Here is a 17,373-nt window from a genome sequence, read left to right on the forward strand (position 1 = left end):
TTCGTCTGTGGGAAGATTTGAGATTGTGTATTGGTTCTTTCCTCCTTGACAACTAAGAATGTTTTAATAAAAAGAGTCTCAAATTGTCACAAGTGGCTCAGAATGTAGGAAAATACACTTGCCAGAAGAAATAAACTTCCATTCCACAAGTCGAGAAAAAACAACTGAAAGCAAAATACGGCAGATGTTGGAAGTCTGAAATAAGAACAGTAATTGCTGGAGAACCTCAGTAGGCCCAGCAGCATCAGTGAAGGGTGAAACAGAATTAAGCCAAAATGGAGGACAGTGTTCATGCTCTGAAGATGTTAAACAGCCCCAAAGACTGTAAAGTCTCTGAGCAGGAAATGAGGTGTTTCTCCAGCTTGCATCAAGGTCCTAGAATGGAAATGTTAATATGAAAGCAAGATGATTTACTGATGGCAAGGAACTGGAAGATCGGTCATTCGGACTGGTAGATCAAAGGTGTTTTTCAAGGTGGCCACTTAGACTTTGTGTTATCTTGCCATTGTATAGGGGGCCATATTGTGAGCTGAAAAGATAAAAGGTTACGTGGAAAGAAGTACAAGGAAACCAATTCATCATTGTTAAGGTGCATTTTGAATCTTGGAGAGTGACGAGGCAGGGGTAGAAGTCCAAATATTACACCTTCTGTAATTGTATGGGCACATATAATGGGGTGGTAAATTGCCAGAAGAATCAGAATTTGAAATCTTTCTGATCTTTTACATCAAGTTCACACTTTCCAATTTCCTGCCCACAGCTGTCGCCTTCTCACCATGCATGTACAATCTCTCTACATGTTCATCTTCCATCAGGGTGGTCTGAAGGTTCTCTGTTTTTTCCTTGAATGCAAATCTGAGCAAGTGTTCATTCGCCAGCAGTCTTGTTTGCCTGGCTGAGTTCTTCCCTACTTCAAACAACTTCTGTTTTAACTTAATCTTACCATCTCCAGATTCAAGGTGTGATGATGGAAACCTGCACAGTTCCCAGTTATGCCTGTCTGTTTGTGGACTTTAGGAAAAGTTTCTTGTTCCAGACATCCTTGGTTTCCTCTCAACACTTTTTCTGATGCATTGATTATATCATTGATGCTGCTTCTAACTCTCATCCAGAATTGGAAAAATTCATCAGTTTTGCTTCCAGTTTCCATTCTTTTGTCACCTTCATGCAGTTGTATCCCTGATTATTCTCTAGCCGTCCTCACATTCACTGTTTCGACATCTGTGTTATGTCTGTCCACAATATACACAACAAACCTACCAACTTACACAGTTACCTTGACTATATTTCCTCACAACCTACTTCCTGCAAGGATTCCATTCCAACATTCCAGTTTCTCCATCTCTGCTGCATCTGTTCTGATGATCCTATCATCCGCAGAGGTGCCTCTGACCAATTCTACATTTTCTTCAACCGAGTAATTTCTTCTCCCAAGTTGAAGAGACTTCAGCTGTGTGCAATGATGCTGATCTTCCATTTGCTTGTCATTTCAATAAACTATTTTGATCCAATAATAACATGTCCGTTGTGGGCCTGTTACAGTATTCCAATGAATTCGACAGCATCTGGAAGACTAGCACCTCATTTTCTGCTTATGCACTTCCAACTTTCAACACTGAACATTGACTTCCACAACTTCAGAGCAATAACAATAATCTCCATTTGGACTGCCCCCTCATTGTTTTGGGTTTGGACTCAACAGAGTTGACCTATTTTCTCTTCAGACCTACCATTCACACTGATTTTACATCTTTCCTTTGTCACCATTAACACTTTGTCTTTTGCTCCTGGCACCCTCACTCTGTTCTACTCATTCATCCTCCCCCTTTCTCTACTGCATAAATTTCATCAGTTTTCAACCCCTTTCAGTTCCGAAGAGGAGTCTGGATTTGTTGCATTAACTCTGGTTAGAAAGTGAGTGGTGCACAAATTGAGAACAGGAAAAGAAATTAGGAAACTTCTGTGTTCTTTTGTTGCAATTCTCTCAACGACTGATTTAAAAAAAAACAAACTTGCTGTTTTGCATTATCTGCTTTGTTGATATTTCATAATAGGTTTGCTTTTCAAAATACTTGGAAAGAATATTCTGCAGTTGAAACATACAAAGGATAAATAACTAACTAGGTATTGGGGGATGTGGAATCAGAATTGTTAACTCTGAAGAAGCCCTTCCAGCTTATCATGCTTTTGGCACTGCAACTGGGAAATGCACCCAGTGATGTTCCCCTGAATTCACCCACATTCTTGAATATTCTACCTTTTTTAGATAACTTTCCAATTAAATGCTTCAATTATGCATGAATGATCTGGATGAAGGAACTGAGGGCATTGTAACTAAATTTGATAATGACGAGAAAGTGAGGACTGCAGATGCTGGAGAGTCAGAGTTGATAAAGCATGGTGCTGGAAGGCAGCATCCAAGGCGCAAGAGAGTTGACGTTTCGGGAATAACACTTCTTCAAGACCCTTGAGCCCTGAAGAAGGGTTATACCTGAAACGTCGACTCTCTTGCTCCTTGGATGCTACCTGACCTGCTGTACTTTTACCAGCACCAAGTTTTAGCAGGTTGGTTGATGACTCAAAGATAGGTTGAAGGACAGGTAGGGTTGAGGAAGGGGACAGGCTGCAGAGATTTGGACAAGCTAGGACAATAGGCAGAAAAATGGCAGATGGGATATAATGTGCAAGTTGAGTTATACACTTTAGTAAGAAGAACAGAGGCGTGGACTATTTTATAAATGGGGAAAGGCTTTCGAATTCTGTAACACAAAGGGATTTGGGAGTCCTAGTTCCGGATTCTCTTCAGGTTAACATGCAGGTTCAATTGGCAGTTAGGGAGGCAAATGTAATGTTAGCATTCACTTCAGGAGGGCTCGAATATAAAAGCAGAAATTTAATGTTGAGGCTGTATAAGGTCCTGGTCAGATCGCACGTGGAATGTTGTGAGCCGTTTTGGACTCCCTACCTAAGTACGGATATGCTGGCCTTCAAGGGATTACACTGTAGCTTTAGAAGAATGATTCTTGGGATGAAGGTCATGTCATACAAGGAGCAGTTGAGAACTCTGGGTCTGTATTCAGTGGAGTTTAGAAGGATGATGGGTTTCTGATTGAATCTTACAGAAATAGTGAGAAGCCAGATAAAGTGGATGTAGAGATGTTTCCAACAGTAGGAGAGACTAGAACCTGAGGGTACAGCTTCAGAGTGAAGGGATGAACTTTCCAAACTGAGATGGAGGAATTTTTCTTAGCTAGAGTGTGGTGAATTTGTGGACCTCATTGCACCAGAAGGCTGTGGAGGTCAAATCACTGAGTGTACTTAAGGTAGGTTCTTGACGAATAAGGGGATCGAGGGTTACGGTGAGAATACAGGAGGACGGGGTTGAGAAACATAAAGGCCTAATTAAATGGTTGAGCAGACTGGATGAGCTGAATGGCCTGATTCTGTACTTCTATCTTATGGTCTTGTGATTGCATGTGCTTCTCTGAAAATGGATTCCAGCTCTTGACCACCAAGTGAATAAGTTTCTCTTAGTGTTTCCATTGTTTGTTTGTCAATTATGTTAAATCTCTTTCCTCTCATCTGATCCTTCCACCATTGGGAACATATTTTGTAACTGCAGCTTCCAGATCTTTCATGATTGTGAATATCTTCATCAATTCTCCTTTCAATTTTACTTTCTCCAAAGAAAACAGCCACACTTTCCTATTTATTTGTGTAACATGTTCATTGACCCTGAAATGATTGCATTGATTTAATTTGGTACGCTGCCTTTGATGCCTTCTTATCTTTGTTAAAATATGTCCAGGGTGTCCACAACACCCTAGTTGAGGCTGAACTGATGTATTATACTTATTGACCATAACCTCCATGATCTTGTAATCTATGCCCGTACTAATAAAATATAGGGTTTTTAAAATTATTATTGCTAGTATTATAAGACAGGCATAGCAAGCCAGACCAAATCTGTTCCATTATCACTGGATTCATAACACATGAAATGAAAACATTCAGTGACCCTTGAAATTGCTGAAATGTTCCTAACCAGACTTTATAAATAACTGATCTTAGTTTATAACTTAGAAGTTAACAATTTATTATTGTTATTAATGTAACTTTAGCAGAACATGGATGAACTACAAGGCAATCTGATTAATATTATGATCTAAGCCCAATCTTTTTTCGTCACGAAACCCACTAACACCAACAGGAAGACAGATTGACACAGTTAAGGGATAATATTTTTTAAAAATAAAAGAATCCTAAGTTGTCAGTTCGATAACCATTTCACTGATGAACACCAAGCCTTCATGAAATCTGATGGGCCGTATTACAGCTATGTAGAATTGTATTTTGCTTGAATTGCGAAGTTACCGATCACCACAAATAGTTTCTTCCTGAGACTTTTCCTTATTTCTATTGGACTGGAGTTCTTGTCTCTGAACTTTCAACAAGTCAATAACTCAAGAATAACTAGACAGAGCAAAAACTGAAACAATCCTATAGCTTCCAAAGCAACACTGTCTCCTTCCCAAAATATTCACTCGAAAGCTGGTTCACCCTTTGGTTTCTGTTTTACAGCATTTTCTGGGGCTCACAGGCCAGTACCGTTCCTCCCACTGATGAACCAATTCAGCATTCAACCAGCTGCCAGTCGCTGAGCATAACAGTTTCTCTGTGCTGGTTTGCCTAAAGTCGTCTTAGAGTATTAATTAATTTGCTTTATCTTCCCAGGCCAATTCCTCACAGGAATCATTAGTATTTTGTTCTCTTCCCTTAAAAAAGCTGCTGTTCAATTCTCAACTGCAATCCAGAGTGCCAAATCAAAAATGAACAAAATAAAAGAAAAATAATGATGGCCTCAACATTAATGTTTTGTGGCAGTACCGCTGTGCTAAATGGCTCCATAAATATCCTCATTGTCAATGATTGGTCAGCCCAGCACATCTGTACAAGAATTGACACTGAAATGTTTGCAAATGATTTGGTCTCCTTTGAAAAATTTTGTTGGAAGCTATTCAGAGAATATTTACTTGGTTCATACCTGTGATGAAAGGCTCATTTTGTGAAGGAAGGCACAACCTGTTCAACCTTTACCCACTGTGAGTTTAGAAGAATGAGAGGTGATTTTTTTTTTAAATATTAAAGATCCTGAGATTACTTATTGGATTCTGAGAGGATCTTTCCCCTCATTAATTTATGGAATTCTTTTCCTCAGAAAACAGTGGAGTTATTGAAATGTTCAAGGCAGAGTTAGGTGTTGATAGATAGGACAGACAAACAAGTGGAGTTGTGACCACAGCACAATTAGCCATCTTGTTAAATGGCAGAGCAGTCTCAGAGGGCTGAATGGCTAATCTTGCTCAAAAGTTCTGTTCCAAAATTAACAAGAATGGATGATACACCTCTGCCTTCTGCTGATGTCCCCTGTATTATGGATGGCAGACTTCAGCTAATACAGTGGCGTCAGCAGTTTCAAGAAAAACTCAAAAGCATTGAATAATGCAAAGGCTATAAGCTCCTGACAACATTCCAACAATAGTAATAAAGATATATACTTCACAATTAGATGTGTCCTAACCAAGCTATTCCAGTACATGTGCAACACTGACCTATACCTGGCAGTGTGGAAAATTGCCCAGGAATGTCCTGTCAAGAAAAAAAAAGACCAAGCCATTCCAAACAACGCAGCCCATTTGATTGGCATCCCCTCCTCCACCTTCACAATTCACTCCCTCCACTACCAACACCCAGTGATGGCATGTACGATCTACACTTAGGTTCAGTTGCTCTCCGTGCTCCCTGAGGTCTGGTAAGACTTCTGACTACTTTATTACCTGCATTGAATTTCCTCTGCTCTTTCTCTGCCCATTTCATCAACCTACCTGTCCTTTCTATCCTTACAGTTCACAATGCTTCCAAGTTTTGTTTCTTCAAAAAAATTTTGTAAGGATACATTGTATACCAACATCTAGATTTGACACCTGTACTATTAAAAGTCATCATGATATCTGTATTTAGATTTTATACACAATCTTGCTAGAACTGCTTGGGAGGATTTAAACTAGTAAGGTGGGGGGGGTGGGGGGGATAGATCCAGGGAGATAGTGAGGAAAGAGATCGATCTGAGACGGGTACAACTGACAACAGAAGTGAGTCAAACAGTCAGGGCAGGTAGGGACAAGGTAGGACTAATAAATTAAACTGCATTTATTTCAATGCAAGGGACCTAACAGGGAAGACAGATGCACTTAGGGTATGTTTAGGAACTTGGCTCTGGGATATCATAGCAACTACAGAAACATGGCTCAGGGATGGGCAGGACTGGCAGCTTAATGTTCCAGGATACAAATGCTACAGGAAGGATAGAAAGGGAGGCAAGAGAGATGGGGAAGTGGTATTTTTGATAAGGGATAGCATTACAGCTGTGCTGAGGGAGGATGTTTCCGGAAATACATCAGGGAAGTTATTTGGTGGAACTGAGAAATAAGAAAGGGATGATCACCTCATTGGGATTGTATTTTAGATCCCCCCCCCCCAGTAGTCAGAGGGAAATTGTAAGGAGATCTCAGCTATCTGGAAGAATAATAGGGTGGTTATGGTAGGGGATTTTAACTTTCCAAACATAGACTGGGACTGCCATAGTGTTAGATGAGGAGGAATTTGTTAAGTGTGTACAAGACAATTTTCTGATTCAGTATGTGGATGTACCTACAAGAGAAGGTGCAAAACTTGACCTACTCTTGGGAAATAAAGCAGGGCAGGTGACTGAGGTGTCAGTGGGGGAGCACTTTGGGGCCAGTGACCATAATTCTATTCGTTTTAAAATAGTGATGGAAAAGGATCGACCAGATCTAAAAGTTGATGTTCTAAATTGGAGAAAGGCCAATTTTCACGGTATTAGGCAAGAACTTTCGAAAGCTGATTGGGGGCAGATGTTCGCAGATAAAGGGACGGCTGGAAAATGGAAGCCTTCAGAAATGAGATAACAAGAATCCAGAGAAAGTATATTCCTGTCAGGGTGAAAGGGAAGGCTGGTAAGTAGAGGGAATGCCGGATGACTAAAGAAATTGAGGGTTTGGTTAAGAAAAAGAAGGAAGCATATGTCAGATATAGACAGGATAGATCAAGTGAATCCTTAGAAGACTATAAAGAAAGTAGGAATATACCTAAGAGGGAAATCAGGAGGGCAAAACAGGGACATGAGATATCTTTGGCACATAGAATTAAGGAGAATCCAAAGGGTTTTAACAAATATATTAAGGACAAAAGGGTAATTAGGGAGAGAATAGGGCCCCTCAAAGATCAGCAAGGTGGCCTTTGTGTGGAGCCATAGAAAATGGGGGAGATACTAAATGAATATTTTGCATCAGTATTTACTGTGGATAAGGATATGGAAGATATAGACTGTAGGAAAATAGATGGTGACATCTTGCAAAATGTTCAGATTACAGAGGAGGAAGTGCTGGATGTCTTGAAATGCATAAAGGTGGATAAATCCCCAGGACCTGATCAGGTGTACCCGAGAACTCTGTGGGAAGCTAGAGAAGTGATTGCTGGGCCTCTTGTTGAGATATTTATATCATCGATGGACTACAGGAAAAACTAGACATTTGGTTACAGAAATGGCTCAAAGGTAGAAGACAGACGGTGGTGGTGGAGGGTTGTTTTTCAGACTGGAGGCCTGTGACCAGTGGAGTGCCACAAGGATCAGTGCTGGGCCCTCTACTTTTTGTCATTTACATAAATGATTTGGATGCAAGCATAAGAGGTACAGTTAGTAAGTTTGCAGATGACACCAAAATTGGAGGTCTAGTGGACAGCGAAGAGGGTTACCTCAGATTACAACAGGATCTTGACCAGATGGGCCAATGGGCTGAGAAGTGGCAGATGGAGTTTAATTCAGATAAATGCGAGGTGCTGCATTTTGGGAAAGCAAATCTTAGCAGGCCTTATATACTTAATGGTAAGGTCCTAGGGAGTGTTGCTGAACAAAGAGATCTTGGAGTGCAGGTGCATAGCTCCTTGAAAGTGGAGACGCAGGTAGATAGGATAGTGAAGAAGGCGTTTGGTATGTTTTCCTTTATTGGTCAGAGTATTGAGTACGGCTTGGGAGGTCATGTTGCGGCTGTACAGGTCATTGGTTAGGCCACTATTGGAATATTGCGTGCAATTCTGGTCTCCTTCCTATTGGAAAGATGTTGTGAAACTTGAAAGGGTTCAGAAAAGATTTACAAGGATGTTGCCAGGGTTGGAGGATCTGAGTTACAGGGAGAGGCTGAACAGGCTGGGGCTGTTTTCCCTGGAATGTTGGAGGCTGAGGGGTGACCTTATAGAGGTTTACAAAATTGAGGGGCATGGATAGGATAAATAGGAAAAGTCTTTTCCCTGGGGTCAGGGGGTCCAGAACTAGAGGGCATAGGTTTAGGGTGAGAGGGGAAAGATATAAAAGAGACCTAAGGGGCAACGTTTTCACGCAGAGGGAGGTACGTGTATGGAATGAGCTGCCAGAGGATGTGTTGGAGGCTGGTACAATTGCAACATTTCCAAGGCATTTGGATGGGTATATGAATAGGAAGGGTTTGGAGGGATATGGGTCGGATGCCGGCAGGTGGGACTAGATTGGGTTGGGATATCTGGTTGGCATGGACGGGTTGGACTGAAGGGTCTGTTTCCATTCTGTACATCTCTATGACTCTATGACTAAATAGTGCAAACTTGTCCTTTGCGATCATCATAATACTTATATTAATCCTTTTCAACATCTGAACTTTGATTTGAAGTTTGTTGTGGTGAAATTGACCTCCTTTTAATGTCTTAATGTTACTGATGAAAGATGGTGCTAAAATAGTATTTTATTAAATACCAGGATTGGCACTTATTAAAGCTTTTGATTTGATTTCTCATCTAATATTATGCAATTTAAACTATATATCTTCAAAACATTGAAATAGTCACACACACAATTACAGCGATGCTAAATAAAAGACATTTTACACATATTATGGGTGGAAAATGAATGTAGGCAATGTGAACAGAATTTTGAACATCAAAAGTTCAGACTAAACGGTGGGAAATTTTTTCTCAGTCCTTTAGATTGAACAATGATGGCATACTTTTTTTGAGAGATAATGTTTGTTTTTCAGTTTGATAGTTGATCAGGTAGATGTAGGCTTTTCATTGTTTTAGAATTCTTTTAAACTTGCCTGGTTCTTCTATTTTTATCCCACTACATAGAGCAATAGTGAAAGAGATGGTTGCATTCTTTCTGTAGTTTCTGGAAGTTTCACCCTCACTCTGTTCCCAGCATTTACAGCTTTTTAACACGTTGCAGCTCAACCAGTGAAGGACTATCAGCGACTAGAATTTTGTTACCTCAAAACACTGTCACTCAGTCACAAATTTTCCTTCCGATTGCTTCAAAAAACATTGAGTTGCTTAACTCAACAGAATGCAGCACTTGATTTTCTTTTTAATTTGCAAATCATTTGTTCAAAATTTCTAGGTGTCACTCTTGCCCTTAACAAGTTTTTGAACAAGCCTTTCGTAATGAACTAAGCACACTCCAATAACTATCCTTTTCTGACCTGTAAACTGGTTGGTAAAGTCATCTCAATGTTTGGTTCTCTGGGCAGGGAGGATGCACAGAGTGGAGTGCATTTCAGAGAGGGAGAATCAAAAATGTATCACTGGTGTCAGTATCAAGGACGTACCGTCATTATGCTTTTTCTTCTATTTCCACTGAGTATTCTTTTAGTTCTTGAAGAATGACTTGTTAGACCAACAAAGACACCTTACAAGGCAAGGAACTGCAGGGCTAGCTGGTTATGTGTTCATTTCACCTATACTGCCAAATGTTTGTCGTAAGGAATGATCTTGGAACTATGAAAGTTTTTGCCAAAATAAATTGATATTAAAGGAGAAAACAGTAAAAAAAAATTTTCTGTCTTACAGAACTGACAGACAGGACAGAAAAGCTGAATGCTCTCAAGGAATTGTTGAAGAAGTTTCCTGCAGTAAACTATGAAGTTTTCAAATACATTATTACCCATTTAAACAGGTAGGTCAAAACTTATCTGGTCACTGAAAAATTAGATCAAAGAGGCAAAGTTCCTTTCATATGTAGAATACAAACCAAAGACACTTGACTCGGGTGAAGATGACAAGTAAGCATTGCTAGTAGTGTTTGAAGGAAGAGATTTCAGTCTGGAGGAATTTGTCCTCATAAGGATGCAATGAATATGCAATTTTTCAAATTGGGCTGGAACTTGTGAATTTGGTTGCCTTATCTTTTGGAGTACATGACTGGATTTTGCTGTCAACAATAAAATGATGATGTTTGCGTAACTTAAACAATTAGAGCTGATTGAGTTAACTGAAGTAATACTTGAGTAAAATAGAGTTGTGAAAGAAGAGAAATTTGTTGATATCAGTAGATAACACCCTGAGTCCGGATCTCTCTCAACAAGGTAACACAATGGATGCCACACTACAAAATGACATCTTCAAAATGCAAGTTGATTTTCAGACATAAGTTTATCAGAGCTTTTCCATCACTCAATTGTTGCAAGAATGTTGGAGCACTTCACTCCCCATAGGAATTCTCCAAAGCCCCATTAAATTCTCACATAGCCCAAATTTTCACTGCAAGAACCTTTTCGAAACCTTAAGCCTAATTAATTGTAAAACAGACTGCTTAGAATACCCCTTTAATTTGAATGAATATGATGTTTGTACAGCAGAAATTGGTTAATCCCTGCAAAGTACTTAATGCCGTTGTAATAAACATGTTGCCTCCATGCTTATTGTAATGAGTTACATGGAAGAAGCATGAGGTTCTTCCAAATATACAACAGTGGGTTCGCAGACCACTTAAGACACATTTCCTCTTTTTTTTTATTCTTGGCACCAGTGGCAAGGCAGGTTTTATAATCAATGTCTAGATGCCCTTGGGAAGGTAATAATGAGCCACCTTGATAAACCACTGCAGTCCCTTAGAAGGTGGTGCTTTACTTTTCGCTAGGCAGTTACCAGATATTGACCCATTGGTAAAATATACGTTTCCAAGTCGGGAAGGTCAATTTGTGGTGGTGATTTCATGTGTCCCCTGTCCTTGTCTAGGTGGTAGCAATCACTATATTGAAAGAAGCTGCTAAACTAGCTTTGGCAAGTTGCTGCAATGCATTATGTAGATGCTGCACTCACGGTGTTTTACTAGTGGGAGGAGCAGTTGAAGATGGTTGATAGTGTTCTAGTCAATGATAGCTCAATGTCATCAAAGTTGCCATCATATTTTGAAGTTTTTAATTCGTTCATGGAATGTGGGTATCAACGGTTCAGCCAGCATTTATAATCCATCCCTAATTGAGGGCAGTTAAGGGTCAACATATTAGGGTCTGCAGCCACTCATTGGCCAGACTCGGTAGGAAATGCTTATTTTCTTCCATAAAGGACACTAATGAATCAGGTTGGGATTTGAATACTTGTCCCCAGAGCCTTGTCTGGTGATCTTGGTTACTAGGTCCAGTGACACCACTATGCCTCCCCTAAATTGTTGTTGCAATGGCATTCGTCCATCACATTCCTGACTTGTACCTTGTAGGGAAAAAAAACTTTGATAAGTTTAGAGGTGAGTCATTTGATGTAGAATATCCAACCTCTGACCTGTTACTGTGACAGTATTTATATTAAGTTTCTGGCCAGTGTTAGTGAGGGATTTGATGATGAAAGTATTATGAATGTCACAGGAAGGTGGGAGTTGGACTGTCTTGCTGGAGAGGCCATTGTTTGGAAGTTTCGAACTTGTCATTTATCATGATTGAAAGTTGTATGGATTTTGCTAAATATTACATTACATTTTTCAGTATCTGAGGAGTTCTGAATGAAATTAATACAGCATAATCATGAGTAAGCAGTCCTACTTCAGATAGAGGAAAGTTTATTGATAGGCCAGTTGAAGATTGTTGGGCCTATTAACATTCCTGTAGTGATGTCTTGGGGCTTGCCTTTTAAGGGCTGGTCTCTGTCAGCATTGAGGTATTGCTTAGCTGGTTGCTTAATTGTTCACCGCCATTCAATCTTTGGTAGGAAAAGCAGTATCCAAGGTTTAGAACAGTGAATAACAGCCCTGTTTATCCCTGGCAGTTGATGATCCTCAGATCTCTTTGTGCACAGTTTATACCCAATAAGACAAATGTTCCCTTTCTTCCTTAGAGACTGGGCATGAATAAGAGTGTAAATACTCATGAATTATTTGTGGACAATTCCATTTCTTTGAAAAAGCAGCTTAAAATAGTGAACTTGGGCATTTCAGATATGCAAAATAAAAAGGGACGAATGTAAAAACTTGAATGCACCAACTTCCCAGCAATAAATGTGACTCTGCAATGAAGTAGATTAAATCATATATTCATGTATTTTTGGAAAAAGGGAATGAGTTTCGACAGGTCAGTAGTTTGTTTCTTCCAGGCATTTGAATTGGATGTTCCCTTTCCATTTTAGGAGGAGCTGATCTTTAACCCTGAGTATGAATGGAGGTACTGAGTTTGACAGTTGTCTTTTGCAAGTTATGTTGTGCAATCGAAAAACAAAATTTGGAGAAAGCTTTTGGTAGTCTTGCTAATGTGTTTTGCATTGTCTAATGCTGATTTTATTGTCTTCATAATTTTATGAGCACGTCTTGCTTGATAATGCAATGTTTTTATGATTCATTATACAGTTATATTTCAGTTTAGGTTTTTCATGAAAGCATAGATGGTTACAGTACAGAATGAGACTATTTGCTTATCTATGGCAGCCCTTCTAAAAACTGATATCCATCCCCTACTTTTTTACCATAGTTGTACAATTTCTTTTTGTTTTTGGCTTTGTATACAGTTCCCTTTTGTCCCCACAATTGCATTTTCTCCACACATTCTCAGGCAATGCATTCCAAATCTTAAATATTATCTGCAAAAAAAAAAGTTCTTCATGTGAACTTTTGTTCTGCTATTCACATAAAGTGGGGTCCTGGTGCTTGATCCTCCCAACATTGAAACTAGTTTCTCAATTAAATCCACATGTCTCCTCTTAATTTTTTTTAAGATGATTGAACCTCCCTGATTCCTGAAATCATTCATGTATTTTTTTTCTCTCTGTAACCAGACATCCTTCTTAAAGTGAGAATTCTTACAATACTCCATTTGAGGCTGAGCAAGTATTTTATGAAGGATCATAATAATTTACTTGCTTTTGTACTTGTCACTAAATGGGGTCCTGTATACCTTATTGACTGCATTTTTGATCTGGTCTACCATTGTCAATGATTTGTACACTTGTACTTCCAAGTCCCCTATGTTAGCTTCATTTTTAAAATTATCCCCTCAGCCTTCTTAAAACACATCACTTTGCACTTTATTACATTAAATTTTATATGATGCTGTCAATTAACTCCACCAGCTTGTCTGTATGCTCTTGTCATTAACAATCACCCTCAATGTCCACTGTTCCTCCTAGGTTTTTGTCATCTGCAAATTTTGAAGTTGTTCTCTGTATACCCAAACCAAGGTCATTTAAAATTAAGAAAAGCAACATCCTGGTAATGACATTTTTGGAGCCTTGTTGTATACCTCCTCCAATGTGGAAACAACTGTTAACCATCATAATTTCATCCCATGGGTTTCAGTTTTGCTGGCACTTATTATATGGTTATATATGCTGCTGTTATATGGCACTTAATCAAATGCTTGTCTAAAATTACTAGAAAAACATTGAAGGAACAAATAATTGACATTTGTATGTCAAGTACAGCATATGTATCCAAATAAGCTGTGAGCATTACTTTATCCTTGGTTGAGTATACTTCTGACCAGGTTGTTTCTTCCAAAATGTTACGATAAACACTATTAACTGACTGTCTTGAACGTATGTGTTAAACAATTGAGTATTTGAAACGATGCTTTCTGTGTAAATAAATATGAAATCTATAATTAATTATCAACAATATTTAATTCTGTACTGGAAGGTTGTAAACCTTTCATGTTTGCTGTATTTTATTTCAGTGTAGTGACCACTTAAAAACTATTTAGTCATCTCAACGAGATCAGGAGGTCTGAGTCTGAACTTTTATGATTAACAACTTTCATGATTAACATTTGTTTTGCTGATACAGTTGTTTTAAAACTAGATCTGATATTTTTGTTGTGCTTTCTGCAGGGTTAGTCAGCAGAGTAAAACAAATCGTATGATAGCAGATAATCTTGCCATTTGTTTTTGGCCTACCTTCCTGAGACCAGATGGCCTGACCAATGCTGCAGTGAATCAGTCTGCAATTGAGACGTTTATTCAGCAATACCAGTTCCTCTTTTATGATGGAGAAATTGTAGAAACAGTCACCCCTCCTGAGGAGCCTTGCACAGGTCAGTTGGTAGAACCATTGTTCCCTGTGCCACCATTGCCACCACCGCCAGCATCTCAACAGTTTCAAACACAGATGCAGACAGATCAGCTTGATATCATATGAGCAAAATAACAAGAGATATCATTATAGAAGCACTAAACTGGGTATTTGACAGTCCAATTGCTAAAGTTTGGAAGACCTAAAGTGATTACGCATTTGCAAACTATAGTAGCGACATTGCTTTAAGATCAATCTAGCATTCCTTTCTTCACTTACCAAAGGAGACAGTTGTAAGTGTGGATATTAATGGAATTTCTAAAAATGACTGTGTATAAAACAAACTGGCTGCAATAAATACATTCCACTTGCTGCATGAAAGAAAAGCATTCTTGACAGTTTCTGTGGATTTTTTTTTGTGTGGTTGTTTTCTTCACAAACCTTTTGACAGTTGTGAATAACAGAGTTTATGTATACACTAAATTGTACAAAATGAAGTCAAATATATTTCTCAGCCAACAATATAATATAAAAATATTCCAACTGGATTTGACCTTTTATTTGTGCTGTTTGGGGAGTCATTGTGTTTGTGTCCTTACATATTTGTGTGGGTGGGTAGATGGACATGCTGTCATTAGCAGCCTCCCAACATTTGCACTGCTTCTGAAAATGTAGTTTTAAGAAAAAAATACCAGGTGTACTGTAAAAGACTTGATGTCTACTGCACCTTCTGTTTACTGGTAATAGAACTGTGGTGATTCTTTTTGTTATTGGAAGAATCCATTTATTTTAATGATCAACAGCACAATAAGGATCAGTTCAAGAGAAAAAAACTGAGCTTAAAATTACCATCATTTTATCCTGTATGTCTTATTGCATTTGTTTCATTTAAAGGATAAAATGTAGACTTTTATAGTATCCTTAATTGTTGAACAATAATGCATGTGTTTAATTCATGGTTGGTCTTGTACCTTATCCTAATGCATTTTTAGAAATAATTTTCCTCTTTGGAATGAAAGGGGAAAATATTGGGTGTATAGAAAAGTCATTTTTCATATGAGATTGTAAATCTTTCCATAATCTTCAATTATATGGCTTTCCCATGTTGTGTTTGCAAAAAAGATAGTGTATTAAATAGCTACAAGTGCTGCTTGTTTCTGTTAACTCATTTTAATGTGACCCTTACAAGTAACCTGTTATGACTTAAATATTGCTAATATAGCAATAAATATTTTGGGTATTGGGAATTACACACAGTTCATGTATAATTTTGTAAAGCTTGTATTCCTGTTACTTCCTGTGGTATTTTGTACTAAAATTTATTTAGAATATTATTTTAGCTTACATTGTTCAAATTATATGTATGTAACAACTTGTTTTAAAAAGAAAACACTTTCAAATCGGTACCCATTTTGCTGTAAAATGATTCTGCTTTAAGTAGAAGATTTGTTAATTTGAGTAAGTGCTGTAAGTTTTCCTGAAAGTTAATGTAAAATAAATTGGTGAGCTGGATGGAATGTAATCAGTATTTGATGGGGAAACTGGCTGTATGAATAGCATCAATTCTACTTTAGTTCTGAAACAGTCAATTAATGTTTGCAACTGTTTGCAGATATTATCAGAACACTATTCTTTTCAGAGAATTGTTAATCATTTGAAACACATTCTGCTGCTAGTATATGTTTTGTGTAGGTTTGGGTGCTAGTTAACTATGAAAACAACTCAATTTGCTCAGTGTTGTTAATTGCCTCAGTGGGACTGACGTGAAAACTCTTAAGATTTTGGCATCAGCTACAATGTATTATAGTAAATAAATCATTTGAGAAGCAAATCTTAAGAGTTTGTACTCCACTTTCCTTAATAAAATCTTTTTTCTATGAACTGTGGCACTGCTGAAAATGGCATTTTTTTGCATATTGCACCATTCTTCATAAAACATCTAAATTACACCAAAGAGCATGTATACTGCAGGTGACATTTAACCTTCTTAATCAAAGATCGAGGTTTTTTTTTCTCGATTGATAGATACGTCCAAGTAATAGTGGAACTACTTGTGGTTGTTATAACTTGCTAGTTTAGAAGAGTTGGAATCCTGTATTGAGTGCCTACACGAGCTACTGACCATTATTGGAACAACCTACAGTACTTCATAGAGGCATCTATTATTTATTACCTTTAAAAAAAAACTAAAACTTAGATTGTTTTAAATGTTCAATTTAGGACTTTAAAGATACAATATCAAATTAACATAACGAACTGCACCTTTATATCCTGAGTAGGATTGGCAAGTTTGGTCCCTATAAGGTGAGTTAATTCTGAAATCCGTGCCATTGTTACTTCTAGAATTGACGATTCTAAGGCACTTCTGGCCCCCCTCATTCCACCATTTACAAACCTGTGGTCACCAAAAACTTGATGCAATGTGGGACAGAGGCAGAAAATCATTTAATTGTAGCTCCTATTTTTGTCTCTCTCTCTTCTCCCACCCCAACCCCACCTGCAAGTTAAGCAATGCCTTGATTTTAAAGTTCTTGTACATGTTTTCACATCCCTCCAATGTCTCAACCATCCATATTTCTCAACTCCAGCATCACGATACTCCAGAAAAGTAAATGAAGTGCTGTAAGTCTAAGATAAAATAGAAAATGTCAGACATAGCCAAATATTTCAGGTTTCTGGCCTTTCATCTGAATTGAGGAAAGGGATCCAACAGATTTTAGGTAAAGGTGTGTTGAGTCAGTGTGGTGGGCCTGAAGGAAAGAGGAAAGGCGACATCTTTGTTAGACTGAAGGCGGCTGCAGAAGCACCCCTCTGTTCCCCTAAATATTGAGTCTCCTACCACTACAGTCCTAACTACCATTTCCTCCCCACTCTGTGCAGCTCAGTATCCCACAGTGCTTGTGGTGGAAAAGTACGATTGAAACAGGAGGGACTTTTGAGATGATTGAAGAGTGGGCCATAGTATCCTGTCAGAATGTCAAAATAATGTGACAGAATCC

General features: G+C 38.4%; 1 protein-coding gene across 2 annotated transcripts in view; it reads left to right on the plus strand.

Annotated features, from left to right (window-relative positions):
• Nucleotides 1-16,255, plus strand: part of arhgap5 (Rho GTPase activating protein 5) — a 76,589-nt gene extending 60,334 nt beyond the window's left edge. For both annotated transcript variants that reach the window (XM_060829046.1, XM_060829047.1), the window contains exons 6-7: nucleotides 9,955-10,060; nucleotides 14,194-16,255. In XM_060829046.1, the coding sequence (XP_060685029.1) occupies nucleotides 9,955-10,060; nucleotides 14,194-14,500 (413 nt within the window). In that variant the 3' untranslated portion in view covers nucleotides 14,501-16,255. The remainder of the gene's footprint in view (nucleotides 1-9,954; nucleotides 10,061-14,193) is intronic.
• Nucleotides 16,256-17,373: the final 1,118 nt, after the last annotated feature.

The sequence above is a fragment of the Hemiscyllium ocellatum genome, chromosome 8 (genome assembly GCF_020745735.1).
Source record: "Hemiscyllium ocellatum isolate sHemOce1 chromosome 8, sHemOce1.pat.X.cur, whole genome shotgun sequence".
NCBI classification, from domain to species: Eukaryota; Metazoa; Chordata; class Chondrichthyes; order Orectolobiformes; family Hemiscylliidae; genus Hemiscyllium; species Hemiscyllium ocellatum.